This window comes from Aotus nancymaae, unplaced genomic scaffold (assembly GCF_030222135.1).
Source record: "Aotus nancymaae isolate 86718 unplaced genomic scaffold, 86718_ANA_hifiasm-v0.15.2.pri h1tg000008l, whole genome shotgun sequence".
NCBI classification, from domain to species: Eukaryota; Metazoa; Chordata; class Mammalia; order Primates; family Aotidae; genus Aotus; species Aotus nancymaae.
In genome coordinates, this window is record NW_026988419.1 from 27,599,164 (window position 1) to 27,624,121 (window position 24,958).

A 24,958-nucleotide genomic window follows, 5' to 3' on the forward strand; every position below is an offset into this window, starting at 1 on the left:
GACTTTGTGTTCGTATCTGCCCTCTGTTCTCTGGATGGTGAAGGAACACCATCTTATTTGATTTTTAACACACCTCTCACTCTGAGTGTGGTATAGTGGGAAAAACAACACACACACACACAAAACCCACTACTGAATCAGAAGCCAGGAGCCGAGCTCTGCTGCTAATTAGCTCATAAGTGTGGGCAAATATCTCTGCCTCCCTCGGGCCCCAATTTCCTCCTCTGTTAAATGAGGGGATCGTATGATTGATTTGTAAGGTTCTCTCTGGACCCCTGCTTCTAAACCTTCTTTCGCATGAGTTTTTGTGGTTTGAGCTGCTCTCACAGTGTCCACTTTGCAACAGGGCGCTTTAGTTCCCTGTTGTCCCTTACAGCCTAAGTGCCTTTGCACACGATTGCTGTGGATCGTTTCTACATTTTGAATAGTTCCCAGAACGCATGGGGAGTGCCCTATTCACAGGGCGAGTATACCTTGTTGATGTGTTGGTTCAATAACATTTCAAATTATTAATAACAAAGAGCAATGAATAACAACGCCTTACTTCTTACATATTGTCTTTCGCCCAAAGATATCAAAGTGCAATTTATGAAAATCCATTTTTAATGAAATATTAAGCAGTTTCTATTTATCCTGACCCAATGGGTTTACAAGGTCTCTTTTTCTCCCTGCATCTCCCCTATTTATAGCTAGTAAATGCTATCATATATTATACATCTTTATGACTTTCTCAATGCTTCTGTGGTTTTAGAATCACCCTTCATATGTTTTCTGATCAAATTCCCTGAGATGGTTTCTTGGCTTCCAGTCTAGGCATTGCAAGGTAAGGGGTTGTGTGCATGGGAAATGACGCCAGGAAATTGGTTTTATTCCCTATCCACTGACGACTCACTGAATCACTACAGGCAAATCAATAAACCTTAGATACCTTGGTTTCTCCTTCAGAAAAATAAAGTCGATAACAGGCTTGCAGATAGACACTTGTGTTTGCCAGCCCTCCCTCCAAAGCCGGCACAGCACCCAGGACAGATGTTAGTGTGGAAGTCAAGTAACAAGTATTTGTCACAAGTAACAAATGGGTTTTTGCAGAGGTGGGAGTGTTCAAGTTCTAAAAGCCACTACTACTCCCAAGTCCCCACCTTGAGGTCAACAACTTTCCGACCATAACTTTGCAGTGAGGTATCCACAACGCTGAGAAAAATCCGTGGGTTGCCTTGTATGTTATACTCAGATAGGCATATATCAAACAGAATGATCGAATGTTAACATCTGCTTTAGAAGCTGGATGTCACAGAGGACATACATTTTAAATTTATTTTAATTAATTAATTTTTGAGATGGAGTCTTGCTCTGTTGCCCAGGCTGGAGTGCAGCGGCACAATCTTGGCTCACTGCAAACTCCGCCTCCCAGGTTCAAGCAATTCTCCTGTCTTAGCCTCCTGAATAGCTGAGATTATAGGCGTGTGCCACCATGCCTGGCTAATTTTTGTATTTTTAGCAGATACAAGGTTTCATCATGTTGGCCAGCCTGGTCTCAAACTCTTGAAATCAAGTCATCCACCTGCCTCCCAAAGTGCTGGGATTATAGGTGTGAGTCACAACATCTGGCCCATTTTTTATTAATTTTAAAAGACAAATCTTAGTATGGTTGTTTACTACCCAAAAGAAAATCATAAGTATGATCAAGGTGACCCCAGCTTTCTGATGATAGTGTGGATTATGTTGTAATTATTAAAAATATGTGTGGGTGCATGTTTAAAAAGAAGGTATGTTGAACATAAAGATTTCTTCAAGTGCATCTCTGCAAACCAAGTTTAAAAAGCAATTCAGGGCACAAAGTGGTCTGGGTAATCCATTTGGTGCCTCTCTGAATTCTGAATATAATCCAGCATTTTTCAACTGATTCTTGAGACCTTTGGTTTCTTTTCAGTAGTACAGAACCTGAAAACCATCAGCGTTTCCTGGATTTTCTGATTTGCACCTCTAGGGAATGGGGGACCTGCCAATTAAATCGGCTGCTATCCAACATCCCAGTTTGATTATTATCTACACCCCCAGGAAAAGAAAATCAGTGCATTTTGACCATGCCTGTGCGTCCACATGGCATGGACAACATAATTCAATGTCATATATACATATGTAAAATCTAGTAAGAAACATCTAGCCAGAACACATCACTGATGGTTTCTGAGGCCATCTTCTCTCTTTTCACCCCATTTCTAGCTCCAGTCACCTCTTCTTTGCTGACCCCTCCTTAGGTTATCTTTGAAGAACATGCAGTGACTGGCATAGCTGAGGACAATGAGCTTTGCAGCCTGCCTACTTCTAGGCCTCTAGGCAGAGGGATTTTCTGCCCAGCCTAAAGCATTTTCCTATGTACCATTAATTTTTGCTATCAATACCCAAGTGCCCAGGACAGTGTAGATGCTACCTGTCATCATGCTTCCCTCTGGGGTCTAAGAGGAAGGTTCTGTCCAAGTTTTTGAGCTCGTTGGAGGAGAGACACAGCTGGCCGTTTCACCCTTCCCAAATGAGGTGGGCCCTTTGGCAGACAAACACAGTCTCTCCTTATGTGCATCACCTCTCATCTGAGTAGGGCTTCAGCATTCAGCCAGCACACTCCCATCTCTTCATTACCTGTGGTGTGACCTACTGTTTACTTCTATTTTGCTGTAAATATCTGAAGTCAGCTAGCTCCAGGGACTGCAAAGAAAGCAGGGAAATTTTTCAAAGACAGCACAGTGCTGGAGCCCTGAGGAAGACATTGTGCATGAGATGTTCTTCTTCTTTTTTAAAATAAATATTTCTCTCCACTAATAAATGTTTCATTGCCTCCAAAGTTCTCCCTTTCAATTTACTTGGCACAGACACTCAAGGAGGAGGAAAACAAATCAGGCAGAAGAGAAAAGTGGCAGGAACGCAGGGCAGAGGCTGGGGGAAACCAGAGGCATGTTTTAAAAACTAGTCTCAGAAACAAATGTGCTGACTCATCCACTCACCCTGACTGCAGATCTGTGTCTGTCCCCCGTCCCACCCCCTTCCCTTGTATCTGCTCTAAAACCTACCATTGGGTCTACACACAAAAATAAATTGCTAATCAATGAATGCCATCCTGTTTAATTAATTTGTTGCACCAAACAGGCAAGTGAGGGGAGGGAACTGTTGCATTGGAGGGGAAATGATATAAAGGCAAGGGGCTTTGCTTATTGTTTGTGAATCATGGTCCTGATCTTTCTCCTTTAAAACTCTCCTTTAAAGACAATTTAAAAATGCGTTTTCTTCAAGCTTCTTTCATTCTAGTGGATGTGGGAACTTAGCCAGATACAGAGTCAGAGGCATGCGTGTGTGTATACATTTTTTATATATATATATATATATAATGTGTATATATATATATATATGAGAGCGAGATTAAGAGAAGGTAGAAATGCCGGTAGGCAAAGAAGCTCTCTAACAACCAAATGCACATTTTGGACTCTGATGACCTCTGCTCTCATCCTCCTTCACTTTCGGGCTGTTTTTGTCATCAGGCAGCTTTCCTACAGGAAGGAGGAGCTAGAGGCGCAGGGGCGGCTGCATTCTGGGGGGCGGGGGATGTGCGCATCCCCATCTGTGTGGGCCTGCGGGGCCGCTAGATTTACTGCGGGATTATGTTACCCCATCGAGACACTGAGCCCTGGAACACAGCATACTAACAGGATTAGGGTTTCAGGATTTGAGACAGGAACGTATCAGGGAGGAGCGGGGAGGAGGGCAGTGCAGGGATGGGCTGGAGAAAAGCGGGGTGTGGGGGAAGAGTACAGGATCAGAGCAATGAGCAGGCTTGTGGGGGAATGGCCAATGTCCTAGGAAGATGGAAGGAGAAGCTAGGACATTCTAGGACATTCTAGCTGGGTGGGGTGAACCCTCCACCCCTGGAAACCTCCTAACACAGATGTTTGGATTTTTTTTAAAGGAGGCACCTTTAACTCCCAGGTGAGCAGATTGAGGGAACAGGGAGTGAGGATCCGAAGGCCTCTGCCATCTGCTTGCCTTTTCCGATGGAGACTCTGCAACCACAGAGCAGGGACAAGGTGACATCAGAGAGCGGGACAATCTACCAGGTGAGGCCTTCACTCCAGTGTTCATCTACATTAGTTGGAGTTGGGGCAAGGAACGTGATTCCTCAGCCCAAGCAAAATCACAGCGTCCTTCCACACCCCCTCCGTGTGCTCGTTGTCACTGGCCTCTGCACAGCGGGGGCCTGGGAGTTTAACATCAAGGCTCTCAGCGCTAGGGAGGTGCGCCTTAGCTCCTGGAGACAGTTCAGCACCCATGGGAGCTGGGTGATGCTGGCCGCAGGAGCCTGATAGAGAAAAGGTTCAAGCTTCTGTATAATGAAATTTTCCCTGGAGCTTCCTAAGTGGAGAGGCGAAAGGTCTGAGCTCATCCCATGGCAAATGGATAAGGGACAAACTTAATTACCTAGGGCACTGGATCCTTCTCAGTTATAATTGAGGGGGTCAGACACACTGAGGGACTTGAACTTGGAAGGGGTATCAGTCCCCGTCAGAGCACACACAACCATGGTTAGATGATGCTGTTTTATCCATGACTTCTGAAGGCTGGTGTCCATTACAGTGGGAGGCACTGTCCTAATCTCACATACAACAAACAAAATTACTACCACAAAAGGAATAAGGGGAAGCCCATCATCTGCCAGGAGGTTTAAAAAAAATTTTTTTTTTTTAAAATTCAAATGATCAAGTGGAGCCATAGCTGCACCCCTAACAGAACAATGAGGCTAGGAAGGATAACATTTATCTGAGGCAACTCAACACAGGCTCCATCAGATGCAGGGAAAGGTCTGGATGACTTATCGTGGTCCATTCCAGGCCTATGATTTTAAAAGAGGCCCATAAATATCCCATGGGGCCTTCTTACTTTTTAACTTGATAACTTGCTTCTGCTTAAGAAGAGCTTTGTGGGTCTACTACATTAATTATATCCGCAGAGAGCCTTCCATCTACGGATCTCAAGGTGCATTGCCGATAGCAGCTGCTGCGCCATTCCATTTGGACTGGGTGGAAACACTGAGGCGTGGAGCCACTAAGAGACATTTCCAAGGTCACGCAGCACCCTGTTTAAGAAGATCTGAAAATAGACGTCACATGCTTCTAGCTGTTAGCCAACTGATTTGGGGGTTTGGTTTTCTGACGCCACTCTTTCTCTCCTCCCAAGTCTCTGATTTAAAAATGATTTGTTTTAATTTAGAAAATAAATACAGGACAGGGGATTTTTGAAGTGGAATGTTTGTTTGTTTTGAAGGGATGTGGCCAAATCAAACAAATGGCAACTCCTTTCAACTCTCCATCCTCATGATTCTGTGGTAGAGCCCAGCTCCACAACAATGAGCCTAGTGGGTTAAGCCATGTACGAGCTCATCCTACATGCAGAACTTCACTGGAGGGGAGGCTCTCCAGGACAATGTGCACCTCTCAGCCCTTAGACTGAACACTTAGGAAGCCAATTTCCCTCTGGATGCAAGGTGAAGAGTAAGGCCTGGGTCACATCATGGAGAGCACCAGCCTAGACATCCAGGTCTGGTGACCAGGTGCCGTCCACGGAGGCTCCACAGCTTCCCAGTCCCTGCAGCAAGGCACTTAGTGTCTCAGAGCTCCAATTCCACAGTTGCAAAACACTGTGAAACTCTCTAGTGACTAAGCTGGTGCCTGAGGATTTTCTGAGTCCCTCAGAGGTCATCCTTACATTAATGTGATGAGCTCATTGCATTCCTTCCACTCCTTACGGGGTAATTCTGAAAACTCTTGGACCCGAGTCTTACCTCATCTCTATCTTCACCCATCCAGCCTCAGTCTGGCCAATTGCATGTATTTGGCACCCCACAGACTTTCTCTTTTAGCCCATATTTCTTCCAAATACATCAGAATAGCCCAGAAACACTGTGACTAAGTACCAGAGCTAGGTCAACAAGGGAGATGCCAATGTGTACCAAATGAAGGGGAACTGAAGATAAGGACTTTTGCCTAGATAAATAAGGGCAATATTCTCTCTCCCCTGTCCTGTCACCAGCTGTGGTTCCCTTCCTCAGGCATAGCCTATCCCCCAGTTCAGACTCATAGAACCAGCATCTCAGGAGAGCAGGACTTGACCAAGACCTTGTGCTTCTGAGCTCTTCCCATTGCTCTCCATGTGCCCCTCTTGGTATGTAGGTACATAATTGTGCCTGTAATTACGTACACATACAGGAACCGTCTACTGTTGTATTAACAATGCCATGTCTACGTCTGCAGTGTTACTAATATAGCTGGGGAAACCAAAAGCAGTAGTTTCTGCTTGTGGTTTCTGAAGAAATGTATGCAAAGCAATTTGTATAATCTAAGGGAGCACGTGGGCTGGATATGGGTTCCATCAGGCAGATGAGCTCTCTGCCTTGTGGTTATGCCATAAATATACATAAGGCAGGCCCACCCTATGTGAGAATCATAGGTTCCATATTTATGGCCTGTGGAATTGTATAAAAATTTGGGATGTGCTGTGCATGTGGCCTGTTTAACCAGGCTGCATTTTGCCAGAAGGAGACTTGCAATACCCCAGCAACAGTGTGACCGGCCACTTTCTCAGAGGTGACTTCATGATAACCTGTTAGATGGGAAGAGACCAAGAAAAGGCTGCTCCCTGACTAGGGGAGGCTGGAAAAGAGTTCCTTAGTCTTCCTCACTCCCTGGCAGCAAGAAGGAAGGCATTCTTTCAGAGGCCTAGGCCTTGCCCCATCCCAGCTTGGGTCCACGCTGTAAACAGTGTTTTGCAAAGACATAGTGCAGCCATCCCCCACTACCTTGAACGCTCATTAATCTTGTTTTTCTCTGACTTCCCGAATTCCCCGGTCTTTGGTGTGCTGCATTGGTGTTGACAGTGACCAGGGAGTTGAGATCGAGTTCCCACATTTCTGTCCCAAATGTCACAATCCCTTCTTCCCTCCCTGCACAGTGGGAAGGCATTTGCAAACCTTCCCTCTGCACTGCCCAGCAGAGCAGGCGGCTGCCTTCATCTCTGCTTTGCTTTTCTGCTAAGTCCTGTTGTCTGAATTCCACTTTCAAGCCCACCACTTAGCACCAGTTAGCTTGGCACAGTGCCCACCATCCAGTGGCTACAAAGAAACTCAGTGGTGGCACTCGGCGTGGACGAAGCCTCTTCCTCCGCTGCCCCCGAGTCCCCTCCCCACCCCTCGCCTCCCCCCATGGCATCAAATCAAACTGCGGCAGACTTGACAAATCTATTTGGCACGGTTCACTCTACTATTTCAACCTCAACAGCCCAGAGAGCTGCACTGACGCACCGTGAATGGGGCGGAATCTGCACATTAAATACAGATACCTGAGCGAAAGATTGCTAATGAAGGGGCAGCTGAGACCATCCTTGCAGGAGACAAGGAAAGCCCCCTGGGCACCCACCACACCCGCAGTGGGGCAAGGGAGCTTGGAGAGTGGGGCAATGCCTAATTGGCAGGCTCTCCATTTTCCTGCCTCCTTCTAAGTACACAGAGGATGAATTTCTAATGGGGAAGAGAAAGGGCTTTTCCTCTGCCCCAACTCCGTTTATTTGGCCAGGACTAATTCAGTAAAACAAAAACAAAAACAAAAAAAACTCTCAAGTTACCCCTTGGCTCTTGGGGAAGGAAATCTAGCCAAGTGGGGAAAGAGGAGGCAAAAGAGAGAGAATGTATCCACTATGAAAAAGCTGAGAAAAATAATTCTGAAGACCACAAAGCTAAATTCAATTTTCAGGAATATCTTCCCTGAAGAATGAATACCAGGGATAAAGCCAGGGAGGACAGCATTCTATGAAAATGTGCAGTGCTAAGGTCTTTCCAAAAGCAGATTTCCTACAAATGATGTTTTAAATAGCATCCTGGTCCATCTGCATGCTTTTAAAACAGCTTATGCTACAGTATCCCTCCAGCCTGACTGCTTAGTCATTACGCCTGGACAGGGAGACAATCAGGTGAGCCTTGCTCCTCTCCCCAGGGACCACCCCTGCCCGACTTCTGGCCCTCATCTTCCAGCTGAGCTTCTGAGATCAGTTTATAAATGAGAAGGGTGGGGTGGAACCAAGTTTCAGCCCCCAAGCTTCTGGTACCCAGTGCCAATTCAGGCTGGCCATTCCCAACTGACACTTGGCAAGTCTTCCTGACACCAAGTCAGTGGGAAACCAGACCTGGCCCAGCACATCTTTTACTTGCTAAGTACCTCACTTTCTTTAGCGGGGAAACTGGGCAGTTGTACACGTGTGTGAGATACCTGGTAATATCCAGAAGCCATGGTTTTCAGATGAGTGGTACCCCGTTACTATGGTGATTTCAATTTAAAAAAAATCGACTCCTTTCCCCGTTTCCCAAGTGAAACTGTCAATATTATAGTTCAGGATTTTCTGGGTCTAAGATTTCCAGCTGCAACAGCCAGAGCAAACTGCCTTGGGGCAGTGACAGGAGCCAAGGAAGATTCCCTATGGAAAAGATCTTTGGCCTCCCCAGGCTTGGCCACATGTGCCCCATTTTGATAAATCACACCCTGGCAGACCAGGGCCTGGTGGAACTGTAATACTACAGGAGAGACCCTCTTCCTCCCTCCCCACTTCCCTTTTAGGGAAGGAGAATCAGCCTCTGGAAATCCCCCGGACATCACACTCTCCTTCCAGACCTCTGCACCAGCTCCTGCTCTGCAGGGGGCGCCGTGCCCTATGCTCCCATCACAGACATCCCAATCCGACTCTCACAAGGTCCTGGCTGTTTGCAATAAGCCCCCATGTGCTGAGTGTGCTGTGTATATACACATATAGCCAGCACATCGCCCGTGCCAGTTGCAGACCCAGAATGTCATGTGTCTTAAGAAAGTGGAGTGCCAGACATTCATCCATATGTATACAACAAAAGCCCCACATCACCCACACAGACCACACCTCCAGGCGCTGCAGACGCGGGAGGCACCAGCAAAGAGAATTCAATGCCTCACCGCTAAGCATGATTGCCATTTCAGAGCCCATCCCCAACAAACTGAATTTCTCCTCATTATTTATTGTCCTCTTTCTTCTCCGGGACATTGTGATTCCCTCTCAGGATTTGTGCCCTTTCATTTCCAGAGCTCGGTAACTCCTGAACTGTAGTATCATGTGGTTTTGTGATTGTTAACCCAGCATGTGGAAAGGACTCAGGCCATAAATGTTCAGTGAATCCTGTGTGGGGAGAAGCGGACTGGGGACGCATTTTCTCCTTCATTTGAAGTCAGAGAACACTCTGCAAGCTCTCTCTCTCTGCTGTGCAAGATGCAACAGCAACCAGGCTGTCAGAGAAACGGTGTTTTCCAATTGCTTTAGCGTAAGAGAGATTTTCGGGGCCAGCGCGACCCTTGCCTCCATCAATTATCTGAGCCTCACTACACAAGGCCTTCTCTCCTGTAGGGGGTTGCTTTAAAGCTCTCCTGATCCCATCCCTCCAGCCCTGGTTCAATGTGCCTTTAAGGTAGGATCATGGATTTACCTTGTGGTTTTTGCCATGCCGGTACACCATCCAGTCCTCACCATTAGTGCTGACTTCCAGCTTGTAGGATTTGACATAGTAGCCGTTCTTTGTTTCCCTGGAAATCGCTCCCTGTGTTGCAATGGCCGTGAGCATGGTTAAAAAGCGCAGGTCCACCTGGGGAAGAGGGGGCAGGACTAAGAGACCACCATTCCCAACAGGGCAGTGTCTTGTTTTTTTTCTAAAGGACACCATCATTAGACTTTACTCCCAACCTGTGATTCACTGAGACGTACTTGTAATTAGTATCAGTTTGCAATTCCACTGGACAATTAAACTCACATTATCTGACACTAAATCAGACTCCTTGAAAAGTTAAGTTGTCTTTGATCTCTCTTTTGCAAATATGATTGACAGTACTCAGTTTTTCTTACCCATTGAACATCTAGAACTATAATCCCTTCTTACTAAACGATGGCCTATCTTGGACAGTGGAAGCAGATGCTGCTTTAAAGAAACAAGGCTGAATCTACTCCCCTCCACTCCTGTCCAATTCAATCCAATTCACTTATAATGCCCTAGTTGCAAAAGTCATACATAGCGGCATCCCCTCCCCACACCCCCTCGCTCCATTGTGTATTTAGTTGCTCAGGTCACTAAGGGGTCAAAGGGCATGTAGAGTCTGCCCAAGCAATTAGGCTTATGCACCAAGGCCTGACCTTTTGCTCTATGAGGAGGATGGCCAACATTTTAAGGTACTTCCCCTCCCACAATGCCAAGCCCATTTGGAAATTGCTGGATGTCATTCCTTTGCTGGCCATGGTGTTTATTAATGGCAATCTCCATGTGACCAAAATGTAGCTAGCACACAGTGGCTAAATTAAATTCCGTAAGCACTTATTGGTGACCTACAATGTGCTCGGCATTACTAAACATTCAAGTAAGTACCCAGTGCTGTCTACACGTATGAGAACAGGTGGATGGCAACAGGAGAAAGTATATCATTAAGGTCAAAGATATGGGATGCCAATTATAAAGAACTTTCTGGAAGCTTTGCAGGCTGAGAGGAGACAGATTTTTGGAGAGGCACCGAGGAGAGACAGTGACAAATGGCCCCAGGGCTTGCTGTTAGAACCTTTGTGGACTCTCTGGAGTTTCTAAGTGGTCTCTCTCCCTTTCTTGTTGTCTGCTTTGCAACGCCTTTCTTAGAGCAGAGGTCACCATGCCACATCAGAGCTAGGACAGGCTTGTCAGTGGGTCACAAGGCTGTCTTACGTGTGTCATAAAAGCAGTCACTGCTCTAGTGTGGAACTAGTAGCTTGCTTTCCCCTGTTTACTTCTTCCCAGGGGATGAGAATTGGAGCAGTGTGCAGTACGGGAAGATTATGCAACATGAGCTGCGAGTTTTATTCAGAATAAAGCAAACAGTGGTCTAAAGAGATGCTGCCGAGCATCTGGGCGCCTTGAGTTCCATTCCTGGTAGTGACATTTTCCCATGTGTTCTTCGATAGCTCTGTGCAAAACCTTCCTGGCAGGGCTCTCTCCAAATAGCAAAGATCATGAGAAGCTGTCACGCACAGCTAGCACCTCAACAAACCTGCCCTTAGGAGAATGCCCCCCATGTCTCTGATGCCTCCCTGTGCCAAGAATGAGGATGCTCTGAACTGCTTATAAAACGTTCTTTGGATATCTATAGTGATAGAGCAAACAGCGTCCTGGCCAAACAACTTCTCCCAGGCCCAGTAATCTCTACAAGGGCAGGGGCAGGCTCCCTGTCATCAATGCCAGCATGTAACCCAGTGCTTGGCATACACATCTATTTGGATGAATGAATGAATGAATAAGTGGAGTTCTCAAGTATGCTGTGTTTATTTTCTTTGTGTCCTCTGTCCACTGTATTTGAGGAGCTACCTCCTGCCCCAGCAATACATACACACTCTGCACATTCTCTGGTATCTGCTCAAGTACCTGGAGATACTCCTTGTTGGAATCCAAGTTGGGGGTCCAGCCATTGTCATTACCATGGAGCCGGCTTTGTTGAGGGGTCCACCTCCCATCAGAGTAGGTAGATGAGGCACTGATCTGTTCATTAGCAATCCGGCCAGACTCCATGCCCAGAGGGACATTGCACTGAAAGTCTGGGGAAAGGAGATGGTCAAATGCAGAGTTAGGCCTTCCAACCTGATACCCTGGGATCCCCCAGATGCTGCCTCCTTTCTAGGGACAAGTCCTTGCAGGCACTTCCTTATTTAACAGACCCTAATTATACGCTCACGTTTTAAAAACAACTACACCAAGTCATGGAGCTTGACAACCCCTCTGGGTCTGAAAGAAACTAAATTGGACCTAAAAGAAATCAGGCTAAGAATAAATAAGAGAATCTTCATACAAATTAAAAACACAATCTAAAGCACAAGAACTGTTACTGCTGCAGGCTACAGATGCCAGATGCACCATTACTGCAATACAGGTAAATGTGAGATAGACTCGTGGCGATTTGGGTGAGCTGATACATCGTGGGAAGCCTGCTTTATTAATAAACACCCAGGAGGCACTTTTGCTTCTTTTTTCACTCAACTGTCTTGTGAGTTCTGGCACAGAAGACAGACATTACAAAGCATAAATACCTGTCTTTGGGAGAGCTCTCCATGAGCACATGCATGTCACTCTCTATTCCCCTGCACCACCTGTCTGGACAAATAGACCCAGAAGTCGCTTACTCTGGCCTTGTGCTGTCAGCTGCATTGCTGTCCTTCCATGAACGCCATGAACACTGATGAATATGTGTGTGTCCATGTGTCTAAGATGGGCCAGCAATCCTTATCAGGTATCAACCTATTCTTTTTTTTTTTTTTTTGAGACAGAGTTTTGTTCTGTTGCCCAGGCTGCAGTGCAATGGCGTGATCTCACTGCAACCTCTACCTCGTGGGTTCAAGCGATTCTCCTGCCTCAGCCTCCTGAGTAGCTGAGATTATAGGCACCCACCACTATGCCTGGCTAATTTTTGCATTTTTAGTAGAGATGGGGTTTCACCATGTTGGTCAGGCTGGTCTCGAACTTCTGACCTCGGGTGATCCATCCACCTCAGCCTCCCAAAGTGCTGGGATTACACGCGTGAGCCACCTCTCTCAGCCAGGTATCAATCTATTCATTACTCTGTGACTGCACTAGCCATTCACAGGACCTGGTGCAATTTGCCATACTGTTTCTTTGTCACTCAATCTTCAGAAGCTCTTTGATGAAAATGCAAATGCAAAACTCAGCAACCTTCCTGCAGGCCAGGCTGTTGTGTCTAGTTATATATATGGTGAATTGTCTATAATCAGGGCAGGATTTCCACAGCTCAAATCATTTTTAAAACTGTTTCTTTAGTCTTTAAAGTTATCATTTGGGGCTGGGCATGGTGGCTCACACCTATAACCCCAGGATTTGGGGAGGCTGAGGCAGGCAGATCATTTGAGGCCAGGAGTTTGAGACCAGCTTGCCCAACATGGCAAAACCCCACCTCTGCTAAAAATACAAAAATTAGCCAAGCATGGTGGTGCATGCCTGTAGTTCCAGCTACTTGGGAGGATGAGACACGAGAATTGCTTAAACCTGGGAGGTAGAGGTTGCAGTGAGCCGAGTTCACGCCACTGCACTCCAGCCTGGGCGACAGAGAGAGATTCCGTTTCAAAAAAAAAAAAAAAGTTATTGTTTGAGTTTCTAAGTAGAAATGGCAGCACATTTGAAACACATGTCCAAGACCCACTGATTTGAAGATGTTACTCAGTGCTGAGGGATTGGTGGCTTAGATCGCAAGTCCCACAGCAGCTGCGATCGGAGTGACAGTTTTTAATCCCCTGCTTAGTGCCTGGCACATAGTAGCAGATCCACAAACTATCTTTGGTGGAAGTGTGAAGTCCAAGTCCAAGCAGTTGTACCAATTTCACCAGGAAAACATTACCCAGCCCCAGAGGTGGTTAATGTAAAAAAAAGGGTTCAGTTTTGTGACAGCGCCCCCTGAGATTTTGAGAGGGAAAAATGGCCACAGACTGAAAAAAAGCTAGCACAGGAGGGACCCTGTATAGATCATCCTAACTAACCTCTCTTTCATGGTCCCATGACTTTCCTTGAAAATAACTAATTCTTGGTACACACACACACACACACACACACACACACACACACACATTTTAAAGAAATAAGCACCCAGATTGACATGTGTTCTTTTCTCATCAACCTCTTCCCGGCAAGAGGATGTGTGCACCTCTAAATTTGGATGCCACCATAAACTCCGTAAAGTTCCCATCTCCTCTCTCATAGAGGTCAGCCTCTCTTCACCTGTGCACCCTCACAGCCCTGATGGAAGGACAGGACAGAGGTTCCCAACCGGCCAACTCACTCTCTAGTGGCTCTTGATGGACCAGGTAGTAACGTGCAGAGAAGCCATCCCTGGCCACCGCCATGTCCGTGTGAAAGGTCAGGGAGAGGATCCCCGTCGATGAACGAAGTTCAGAGGGTATTTTGGCCCCACAGTACTTGCCAATCAGGGGGCCAACTGGACATTCAAGACAAAGAGAAGTCAGTGGAAACGAAAATGTCAAACTTGGTTTTCACTCTATTTTCCCTTCCCATCATTGCGTGTTATTCAGTGGACCATCACTTTGTACACCTTGCCATAAAAACCAAAGATATGTTTTAAGAATAATGGCTAATACTTTTCTTGCACATTTAAAAGCACTTTCACTTTTTAATTAAAAAGGTACAGGCCCCCCTTCACTGGCTTCATTCTGTTCTCAGTGCCCTGGAAGATGAGCTGGAAAGGTATCATTACAATGTCTGTTCTATGGAGGAAGTAACTGAAGTTTGGAGAGCTCATGAGATTTCCTTATTCATGCTGCTAGGAAATAGCAGAGCTGGGCCTCCAACCCAAGTTTTCTGACTCAATCTTGTGCTTTAACCAGGAAATAAATTTGCTCTTCTTGTTTAGGCATCAGGTCTCCTTTATGTTGGAAAATACTTAAAATGACTACAAAAGTGAAAGGTTTGTTCCTCTCCAGTACTAATTAGATCCAAGATCTATGTTGGTCTTCACTTGAGAAGGACTGGTTGCTCTTGGTCTTGGGCGATGTACCGTTTCAATCTTTATGACTATATTAATAATAATTTTAAAATTATGGTAGTAATAATGATGATGGTAGCAGCTAACTTTATACAGATAAGACATAGATAAGGTAAGTAACTTGTCCAAGGTTGCACAGCTGGTGAATAGCAGAGCCCAGCCAGTCTGGCTCTGGAGTCCTTCTGTTTGGTCATAAGGGTTAGCCACTGAGCAGCTTTCTAGCCTGGCAACTTGGAGTAGAAATGAACACTATCTATAAGTTTTCTCATCCTTTCCAAGTAGCTATTTAGTCTCCTATCCTTTCCTAAAGAAATATTTCCAAGAAAGTAGACTGCATTCATGTAATTTCTCTCAAGCTATCCTTGGTGAAGGAGAAGAGAAAGTCATCATGGGTCATGTAAGAACTCACAGGAGCTTTGAAGTCTTTGTTCTTCCTCTTTATCATCACTAAAGCACTTAACAGGCAAAGGGCAAGCTACTGAGGAATGCCTCATGACATCACTCACCATGTGGAATGCCATCCCAGATGTCCAGCCAGTCGTACTTGCAGTCCCCCTCTCCCACCTGCAAAGGGTCATGCTCCAGGTCAAAGAGCAGGAACTGCAGGATGATCTCCATCTTGGGTTTGGCCAGGATGGTAAAGGTGCAGTCCACGTTGTGTGGATACTTGTCAGGAAACCCAGGGGATTCGATGGTCCCGTTGGGGCTTGTGAAGTTTTTTGAGCAATCTTCAGAGCCTGTATGTAAAAGAGAACTGTAGCACTAAGAAGAAGATGCCTTTCCTAGCCGCCTCTGTCACATAGGTTATTTAAATATTTGGGCCCAAATCCCCCTACTCTTGAGGTTTTTGTTGCCACTGGAGTGGTCCTTGAAGCAATATACTCTTCACAGGCACGTTTCAAGCCCTCAGAAATTAGGGAGGCACAGCTGGCTTGCTCTACATATTAGAGTGAGAGCAGCAATTGAGGAATTGGGGAGAGGGGTGGGGGTAGAGAGAAGTGTGTGTGTGTGTGTGTGTGTGTGTGTGTGTGTGTGTGTGTGTATGAGAGAGAAGGAGAGAGAGGGGGGATTCTCTTGAAAAGAGGAACAGAGTCTTCTTTCTCAATTACTCAGCTGCTCGCTCCAGAAATGTAAGTTATTTCAATCCTTAAGGAAGGCTTGCTGATTGCCAGCAGGGAAAACAATGTTACCCCTTATTTATTGCTGACCTCAACACTAGCCCCTATTGTCCCACAGCCAACCAAGTGCCCCCTTCTCCTTCCAAGATCCAAGGTGCCTCAGGGGAGGGGCAAAGGGGAGCTTGGGTCTCATTCATGTCATGACTATATTAAAACGAGCTGCTCTGTAGTGGTCGGACAATTAACAATCGACGTTTTTAGCTGGTGGATCACAGCAGGCCGTTGGGGATGTTAAAGGCCGCTCCGGCAACAAGTTTGGAAAAATGCAGCAGTGCATTGACATTTGGAAGGCTTCTGGCTCCTTTGTGGTGTGGATGGCCTTGTTTTTCTCCTGAGCTCCTGTGTCTGCTTTCTTGGGACGCATGGAAGCATCTTGATTAAATGAGGCACACATTTGCATCCTAGTGCAAGCTTGGATGGCAGCAGGAGCAGGAACAGGAGCTCCTAAGAGGATTACAGCCACCCTATCTCTTAATGCCTGTAGGTGGAGTCATATTAAAAGGGCTCTTGTGCTTTAACCCAGCCACCATTTGCCAGGGCAGCACCACAGATGGCTCCCAGGAGCACTGCAGCCCAGACCCATGGACCCACGGAGCACGAGCTCATACACATTCACGCAATGAATGAAAATGCTGGACAATTAGAATTGATTTCACTCATTATGTTCTGATTTTAAAATTAGAAAAGGAGGCAGGATGTTTGAGGAGGATAATAGACACTCTAAGCATAAAAAAAAAACAGAAATACTCGATAAACTAGGTGTTTACTGGCAGGAAGTGTCCTCTGGGGCTCACACTGAAATATAACTAGGTGATGTCAATACACTGATCTTAGCCTGCAGCAATGTCTTTATCCACAGCTCCTGTAGGAGGCCTCTCTTTGAGTCTCTTTATTGATGACAGCTTTCTGAAAAGAGGCAAATGTCTGATTTGGAAGAAGTGCCATGCAAATAAGTGGGGATGGAGGATTTTCAACTTTCTTTAGCACCAGACAGAAAATTCCAGTATCTCCTATCTATCCATCCATCACTTCCTACTTTCCACCTTGTGCTGTGCCTTGACAGGGTAGGAACTAGGAACATATGAGGGTAAGGGCTAACATTTGCGTGGGCTCTGTGGAGGCTCTAAGCAGCCACTCTCAGAGGCTCTGCACCCCATCATTCATATGCATGGCAGCAGCAGGGCAGGCCCAGAGTTTTCAATGGGCAGCTAGTCCTGGAGGGATGAGCTGGGGCCGCCTCCCCCAGCTTTGTTTACGATTGGGCTTCAGACTCCTGAGGGCCTCCTCAATGGCCCGGGATGAGGCAATTCAGCAAAGCCAAGCCAGCTGGCAGGTCTTCAGGGGGCCAAGAGGAATTTTGAAAAGGTTAGAGTTTATGGCTGCTGTGCAGCATTCTTCATGTGGGCCACTCAGCTGAGCCTCACACATAGTTGGGAGGAAATTAACTCTCTATTCACTTCTTACTTGAGAGCCAGAAAGAGCCTCCTGACATGCTGTCTTAGAGCTTGCTCTATTGTCATTCCCTTCGAAGGCAAGGGAAATCTCCACCCCCTGGGAGTGGGGAATTTTCTGGTGGAATCTTTCTTTGGTCCTTGTCATTGGTGGGGCATGAGTGCTTCCATGATGGACATCTAGTGAGTCCAAGAGAGGCTTGGAGAATGTGAAATTCTAAAGTATCCATAGTTCCCGGGGTCCTGAGCTCCTGCATCTGACTGAAAAGAAAATTTCAACCTTAGGTACTTAAAGCAAAAAAAAAAAAAAAAAAAAAAAAGCATTTCTGATATATGGCTATAAATGGGTATATCCTCTGGCTTATTTTGAAGGAGGTGGGAAAACTTTTGTCCAGTTTTATCTATTTTTATGCAGAAAAATCAAACCTGTCTCTTAACATCATGCATTCATCTCTAATCGCACCATCTCACCATTAGCAGCATTACAAAAGCAGCTGGATAGCAAATGCCGAGAAGAGATCTCAGAAAAGGAGACAGAAGCTGACTCTTGCAGACATCTGCCTAATCCAAGATCCTTTTCTGAGATGTGTTAGAAGCTTTAAAGGTTAAAAGAAGAACTCAAGTCAACAAATACTCAAGCCCACTCAGTGTTAAGATTGTCCACAGAAGCTGGGGGATTTGAGTTGCAGTGAATGATTTCATACGAAAGGACTCTGCTACGAAAAATGCCCACTCTGTTTTTCTGCTGCGAATTTTACAATAACTCTGCAGGTAGAAGAATCTGCAGGTATCAAGACATTTAAAATACAGTGGATTTACCTGGAGCTGAGTTTGCCTTCACCACAGAAGGTGAATTCAGTTCTTAAATTCAGGAAGTAGAGGCAGTTGGCACTCAGGGTTTTCTCTACCTCTGTGAATGACCCAGAAATTTCAGTTTCTAAAGTGTCACGGGCAAACAGGAGAGAAAACCTGATCTTGAACTTATGGTTAAAGGAGCTTCAGGAAAAAACCCAAACACACACACATATTTTCCACTGGTTTTGTTTTCAATGTGACATTTTATGTTAAAATTTTTTTTTCCTTCTTCTGTTCTGCTCAGGATATCTTGATTTGGGATCTTTTAAGTTTGTGAGTTGTTCTGGCATACCCTTTTAAATGCAGACAGTCTGGTAACATATAGAATCTTTAATAAGCCACTTCACTTAGGGCAGACATGAACCTTCCACGCCAGCCGCATGCCCTGGTCTGCACTCACACTGTGGGTCCTGCAGCGGAGCCTCACCAGGGTATTGTGCCACTGAAGGTTTCTAGAGACCTCTGTATGGCTATTAGCAGCGTATCTGTGTTTACAGTTTCCCCCGCTTCTTCCTCTGTATGAATCCCACTAGCAAACATAGCTGTGTTTGTTTGGATTTCTTCAGCATGTCCACCCATTTCTTTCATGTTCTGTAGATGACGTAAACTTTGTATATTTTCTCTCCTGACTCCAACAATGGAAATATGGGTATAGGACACGGCACCTGCACGAATGCTCATTTTTCTAAACTTCTCTGTTTTGAATTTTGCACCCTTGCAAATTTCTGTGCTTTTTCTGTGCTTTCTATAAGGCTTTTTTTTTTTTTTTTTTAACTGAGTTTCACTCTTGTCGCCCAGGCTAGAGTGCGATGGCATGATCTCGATTCATTGCAACCTCTGCCTCCTGGGTTTAAGCGATTCCCCTGCCTCAGCCTCCCAAGTAGCTGGGATTACAGGTGCATCCTACCACACCTGGCTAATTTTTGTATTTTTAGTAGAGATGGGGTTTTGCCATGTTGGCCAGGCTGGTCTCAAACTCCTGACCTCAGGTGATCCACCTGCCTCAGCCTCCCAAAGTGCTGGGATTACAGGTGTGAGCCACTGCATCTGGCACATGTAAGATTGACTTTCATGCGGAGAGTTGCTCTTCCAGCAGCAGGTGGGTCTGACGACAGGTTCGACTGGTCCTGAGAAGGCTGCTGTGCTCTCATTTGCTCTCTCACATTGCCAGGAGTGTGGCTGTTGTTGGCAAGGCTGTGTCTCACAATCTCTTCACTAGGCAACCCCAATCCTTAGAGCAGACCACTCCATTTCTCCAAGCTGAAGCCACCTAGCTCCCTTGGCTGTCACCATTGTTTCTAGGTGGTTCACAGACTTGCCGCTTCATTTGAGATCCTGCTTCAGCATGTCCTAAAGACAGCAACACTGAATTACGACACCCTCTTATGTATTTTATATTTTAATATCCTCCTTTCAAATTCGCGTATGGATAGAGTGAACGTTGACTTTTCCTGTGGCATTCTGGAGAATGTAGCATTATGTCTTGTGAAATACTAAGCTGGGTGGTGTGAGACCAAGGCTGAGCTTTCACGGCTCTGCTCACCCTTGTTTTGACTTCCCTTGGCCAGTGTCCTGGAAGATTCTGCCTGGAGCTGTTTTCCTTTCATGGTCAGCACAGGGCAGCCGAGTGGCAGCATTAGCACTAGGGACCTTGCCATTGAACAGATTCTCTGGAGCCCCTTGATTGCTAAGCCACTCAACTCTCCCTCTTTTCATAACCGCCACATGCCAATTGTACCTTGACTTTGCACTTATTCGTTCTGCCTCATATCATAGTTTTCCTTTCAATTTACATACATACTCATCCAATAACATCGCCTATATATCTGTTATGTGCTGAGGGTTTACCACACCTAACTCTCCAACCCGAAGACAGCAAGCAGCCTGTTTTCTTTCTTTCTCTTTTATTCTCCCCACTGCTCAGCAGCAGAGGGTGATCCACTGGTGCTGGTGGCATTGATCTGAATTTTGCACAAGACTCAGGGGAATATGGATCAAGCTACTCGGGGGCCTCACAACAGCTTGAGCCACTGGACACACAGATTGTCAGCCCCTATGACCTCATCGTAGTCAGGGGCATGAAAACCCAAGGCAGACAGACCTTCTTGGGACCTGTGCCCTGCAACAGCCTGGGCTGCCACTCTTGCCCGACACAGTTCCTTTGGCCCCACCCCTCCATTTGATTCCACATTCTTGTTCTCGGGAAGGCAGATCCGACAAATATTTAGACAGAGTGGATATAAAAAGTGCTTTCAGCAGCTACCACTTCCTTTCAAGAACTGTTTAGTGAAAACGAAAATATATATGAATAGTTCCCCTCACACTGAACTCAACAGGCGCCGGTCTTGGGCCTCTTGATGACAAGGCTGACAGCCTCCCCTCGAACCAGACTCCATCCACGAGTTGTAAAACTTGGGCTGCTGAAGGGAGAAGGGAGACACACGCATAGATGGAAGGGGAGCCTCTGAGGAGGGGAGTGGGTGGCGGGTGGGGAGGACTGGAAGATGTGCTTCCCTCAGCCTCAAAATAACAAGCTCTACACATCACAGAAGAGGACATACCACCAGGAAAGCTTGAGTGTAGCTGATGAAGTAGGGTCTTGCGAATAAAAGTCTACTGTATTTAGTTTTGGAAATGAGTGCTGGCCCATAGTCTCAGGGCCTAAAGTAATCTAAGGGGGACCTGATGGAAATCAGCCAACTTACAGCAAGTGCAGTGCCTTCTGCCTCTTTTTCTGTTGTCTTTTTGACTGCTTTTCAGGGAGTCAAGTTCGTCGGCATTTAGAGAGTAGTGGTTCAATGGAGAGGTGGTAACATGGACTGCCAAGGGAATTTCTAGGAGCCTTATTTTAATTTAAAAGCTATGGTGTGACCCCATTTGGGAGGCCATGGCAAGATATTTAGAGACTCTAAACAACAAAAAGATTCTGTCCTCAGCCCTATGTAGTTCCAAATAAAGGCAACATTAGACCATGAAGTAATGGTGAGGAAGTCATCAGAGTTTTGCTTTTTCTCATGAAGATTATTTTGATTAAAAAAAAAACCACACAAAAATCAGGTACTTTCAAGAAGTGTTTTTCTATTTGTCTGGTGCTAATACCACAGACAATGGCTGTTCTGCTCCCCCCTCCCCCCACAACTCTGCAGCCTGCCCGCTTAAGCTGGTAGATAACCTGAGCTGGCTCCTCTTCTCAGGATGACTCTGGGTTCACCTTGAACCTCTCACCATGTTCAAGCTGGATAACACTGTCACCCTTACCCACTGCCTCAGCCCACTGGGTGCTGTCCCTCCTTCTCTAAGACGCCCATCTCCCGGCCAGCCCCTATGTGTGACCACACTGACCTGTCTTGAAGATCTCATAGCGAAGAGAGAATCCTGCCCCCTGCCGGGCGTAGTCAGAGGTGAACTTGATGTAGAGCATGGAGCCCGAGGAGATGATGGTGGGTGGGGCGATGTTCCCACAGTGCTTGCCCAGGAGGTCTGCGGATTCACTATCCCCGTCCCGAATCTCGATAAAGTCATACCTGGGTAGGGATGGCACAGACAAGAAGAGATCACTTGAAGGACATGAGAAGGACCACTGTGTTGCTCCTGCTTATGTCTCTCTATTCATTTACAGACGTTCAGGTGTTTCAGATGGATAAGCGAAGGGCACTTATGTCTGCTTGTACAGACTGGCAAACAGAGATACTGGAAGTTGTTGTGCTTTGTGAAAGCCACAGAATGAATAAGCACATGGCTGGAAGGCCTTATCTCTTGCCCACCTAAGAGCAGGAGCATCATTCTATCAAATATCACAAAACACATTTTTTTCTTCCTTCAATAGCACCATTTTTATTTCCATTATGCTCTCTCAGAATCTTAGTCTCACCTTCTTAGCTCTGTGACATTGCAAGTAGCTGAACCCCTTTGAGCATCAATTTCTTCATCTGTAAGATGAGGATAAAAATACTCCAGGGGGCTGGGTGAGGTGGCTCATGCTTGTAATCCCAGCACTTTGGGAGGCCAAGGCGGGTGGACCTTCTGAGGTCAGGAGTTCGAGACCTGCCTGGCCGACATGGTGAAACTCGGTCTCTACTAAAAATACAAAAATAAGCTGGGCATGGTGGTGTGAGCCTATAGTTCAAGCTACTAGGGAGGCTGAGGCAGGAGATTTGCTTGAACCTGGGAGGTGGCGGTTGCAGTGTGCTGAGATAGCACCACTGCACTGCAGCCTGGGTGACAGAGCGAGACTCCATCTCAAAAAAATATATAATAATAATAATAAAATAAAATCCACTCCACAAGGTTGGGGAAGAGGTGGAATGCAAAAAAAAATATATACGTAAGGGGCTAGGTACTGTGCCAAGCACACCGGGGATGTTTCAGAGATATCTGTTTATTTCTCCATTTCCCTCCAGCCCTCTGTTTCAATTTTCCCTGGGCCATCCCTTCTTTAATTGTTAGTGACAAAGACACCCCACCGTGGGGCGCCGACCTCCCTAAGTGTGAGGTTCACATCAGCAGCCTCTAGTCAACACGTGTTCTTAGAAGGAATCAGCCTCATATTAGATAAGGCAATAAAAACTTTTCTCTAAAAGCAGGGCTAAGTCTTGAGGGGCCCAGCGTCTACGTGCACACAACTATTAGCCTCAGTGAGAGGCAGGGCAGGCTGCCCTCCTGAAGCCTGTGCTCATTTCAGGTAGAGTCAAACTGGCCAGGGCTGGGGAGAAAGCACCTCAAAGACCCTTAGCTTGGTCCACGGAACAGTGCAAACATAATGTACCGTTTTATCTTGACAGACACACATTTTCCAGCCCCGGTATGTGCTCTGGCAGTCCTCACTGTGGTGTGTTTGTGCTTGCTTTCTGGGATCCCAGTTAATACTACTGTCACAACTGCTTAGGTGGGAAACTTCCTCCCCACCAGCTCCCTTCCAACTGCTGGCCGAGGCACCATTATTTACTGAAAACCATCCATCTCCCTCTCCGTCCCTTTCTGTTTATATATTTTGCATCAACCTGTTAAAGCACACTTAAGAAATCTCTTCCTCGCAGGTAAAGAGAGGACTAGGAATGCACCCTTCTCTGGGATGTGCCTGCCAATGGTTCCTGTCACACACAAGGATCTGGGGTTGCCGGCTGCCTGCGGGAGGGGCTGATGTGAGCTGGGGAGGCCTGAGGCCTCACTTCAGCCCCCAGGAGCTATGTTACTTAGCCACTTTCAAATAATAGGCCTGTAAAGGAAGTATAAGAAGGAGTGGACCAGGATTAATTCATTCTTAGACCCCACAGGGCTGGACTCCCACACTGTAAAAAGAACCGCTGCAGCTCCTTGGAATTTGGAGAAGTCAAAAAGGCAGTTTCACCCCCCAGGGAGAAATGGAGAGATGGTCACAGATTGAGAAGGCTGTGAATGTCGGGGAATCTGTTTAGGTCTGTGATTGCAGCGTGGGAGATGGTGCTGACTTTGAAAACGTGCTTTCTCATTTCCAAAACAAAAGTGAAAAGATGCTTAGTTCTCAGGGAAGACTCCCCAGATCTTTTTTAAAACCCTTCCTTGCTACTTTCACACTGAGGCAAGCTCTGCTGGACAGACACATTCCTGTGAGCAATGGTGATGCCCTGGCAATGCGCACAAAGGTTGAGAGGCTCTGCCATCCATGTTCGTTAATCAGAAAACTCATCTGGACTAAGAAATGCAGGGACCTGGGTGCAAGAGTCCCAGTCCCAGAAGCAGGCAGAGCTGGGCTTGTACCCCAGCTTGGCCACTTTTTAGCTGGGTGACCTCAGGCAAGTTACTGAACCTTTCTGAGCCTCAGAAATGGGGGTGGCGGGAAGAATAAAGTAGAGATATTCCAATCTTCTCCTAGGGTTGGGGGTGAGACTTAAATAACAAAATCTAATCTATATAAAGTGTTAGTACATAGTCTGGCACTCAGTGTGTACTAAAACTGTGATTTGTTGTATTCTCACACCCATTTCAAAAGCGAGGAGGCTGAGTCACAGAGAGAAGTGACCCTGTCTAAGAGATGGAATGAATGAGCAGAGGGGCAGTATTAGCAGGAATGGAAATCTGTTCAAACGTTTTGGAAAGCATTTTGGTGAAATGTGACAAAAGTTAATATGTACATAGCCATCAATCCAGCAATCCTACTGCTAGGAATTTTTGCTAAGAAAATAATCAGACAACTGTGCAAAGATGCACATGCATCTTTGTGCATATATTTTGAAAAAATATAAAAAGTGGGAGGATATTTTGCTTATAAATAGTTTCAAAGCCCAGCCTAGAGCGAGGGTAAATCCAGCTGGGATATTTATAAAATGGAATACTCTGTTGCTACAATCAATAGTCTGCAGGTCTAGATTTTTTTATTTTTATGGAAAAATGTTCATGCTATACTGTTAACTTTTTAAAAAGGACATTTTTAAAAAGCATGTTTTAAAAGGTATACATACATTTTCTTACATAAACATACAGAGGAAGTCTGAAAGACTATCTACTAAAATATTAACAATGGCGAGAGACATGGGTGGGGGGATAATTGGTAATTTTTACTTTCTTCTTTGTAAAAGAATCCAGCTCTGATGATTTAGCAGATGTAGAAGTAAGTTCATCATCATCACCATCATCATCGTCCATGTCACAGAACCGGAGTGAGGACTAAATGAGATATGGTAGGTCAGGACACCTAGAACAGTGCCAGGGACATGACCCACATTCAATAAATACTTTTTTAAACTTTTTTGAAAAGGACCACCAGATAGTTCCAGTCTTTGTGTTGCCAATTTCTCTAGGAAAGACAAAGAGAGGCCCTGACATCCCACTGGCTTGTTCATCAGAAGCGAGAGGGTTTATCTGGTTGCCTAATCACCCA

The 24,958-nt window shown here is 45.9% G+C and overlaps 1 protein-coding gene and 1 long non-coding RNA gene across 6 annotated transcripts in view; one reads left to right on the plus strand and one right to left on the minus strand.

Moving 5' to 3' along the window:
* The window catches only part of LOC135273650 (uncharacterized), a 240,019-nt gene extending 235,823 nt beyond the window's left edge, over window positions 1-4,196 (plus strand). For both annotated transcript variants that reach the window (XR_010341421.1, XR_010341420.1), the window contains exon 3: window positions 3,956-4,196. This is a non-coding gene — a long non-coding RNA (uncharacterized LOC135273650). The remainder of the gene's footprint in view (window positions 1-3,955) is intronic.
* NRP2 (neuropilin 2) overlaps window positions 1-24,958 on the minus strand; it is a 115,523-nt gene that overhangs the window by 59,263 nt on the left and 31,302 nt on the right. For all 4 annotated transcript variants that reach the window (XM_064373116.1, XM_064373115.1, XM_064373117.1 and 1 more), the window contains 5 exons: window positions 21,445-21,626; window positions 15,125-15,355; window positions 13,899-14,054; window positions 11,483-11,652; window positions 9,536-9,691 (listed from right to left, as the gene is read on the minus strand). In XM_064373116.1, the coding sequence (XP_064229186.1) occupies window positions 9,536-9,691; window positions 11,483-11,652; window positions 13,899-14,054; window positions 15,125-15,355; window positions 21,445-21,626 (895 nt within the window). The remainder of the gene's footprint in view (window positions 1-9,535; window positions 9,692-11,482; window positions 11,653-13,898; window positions 14,055-15,124; window positions 15,356-21,444; window positions 21,627-24,958) is intronic.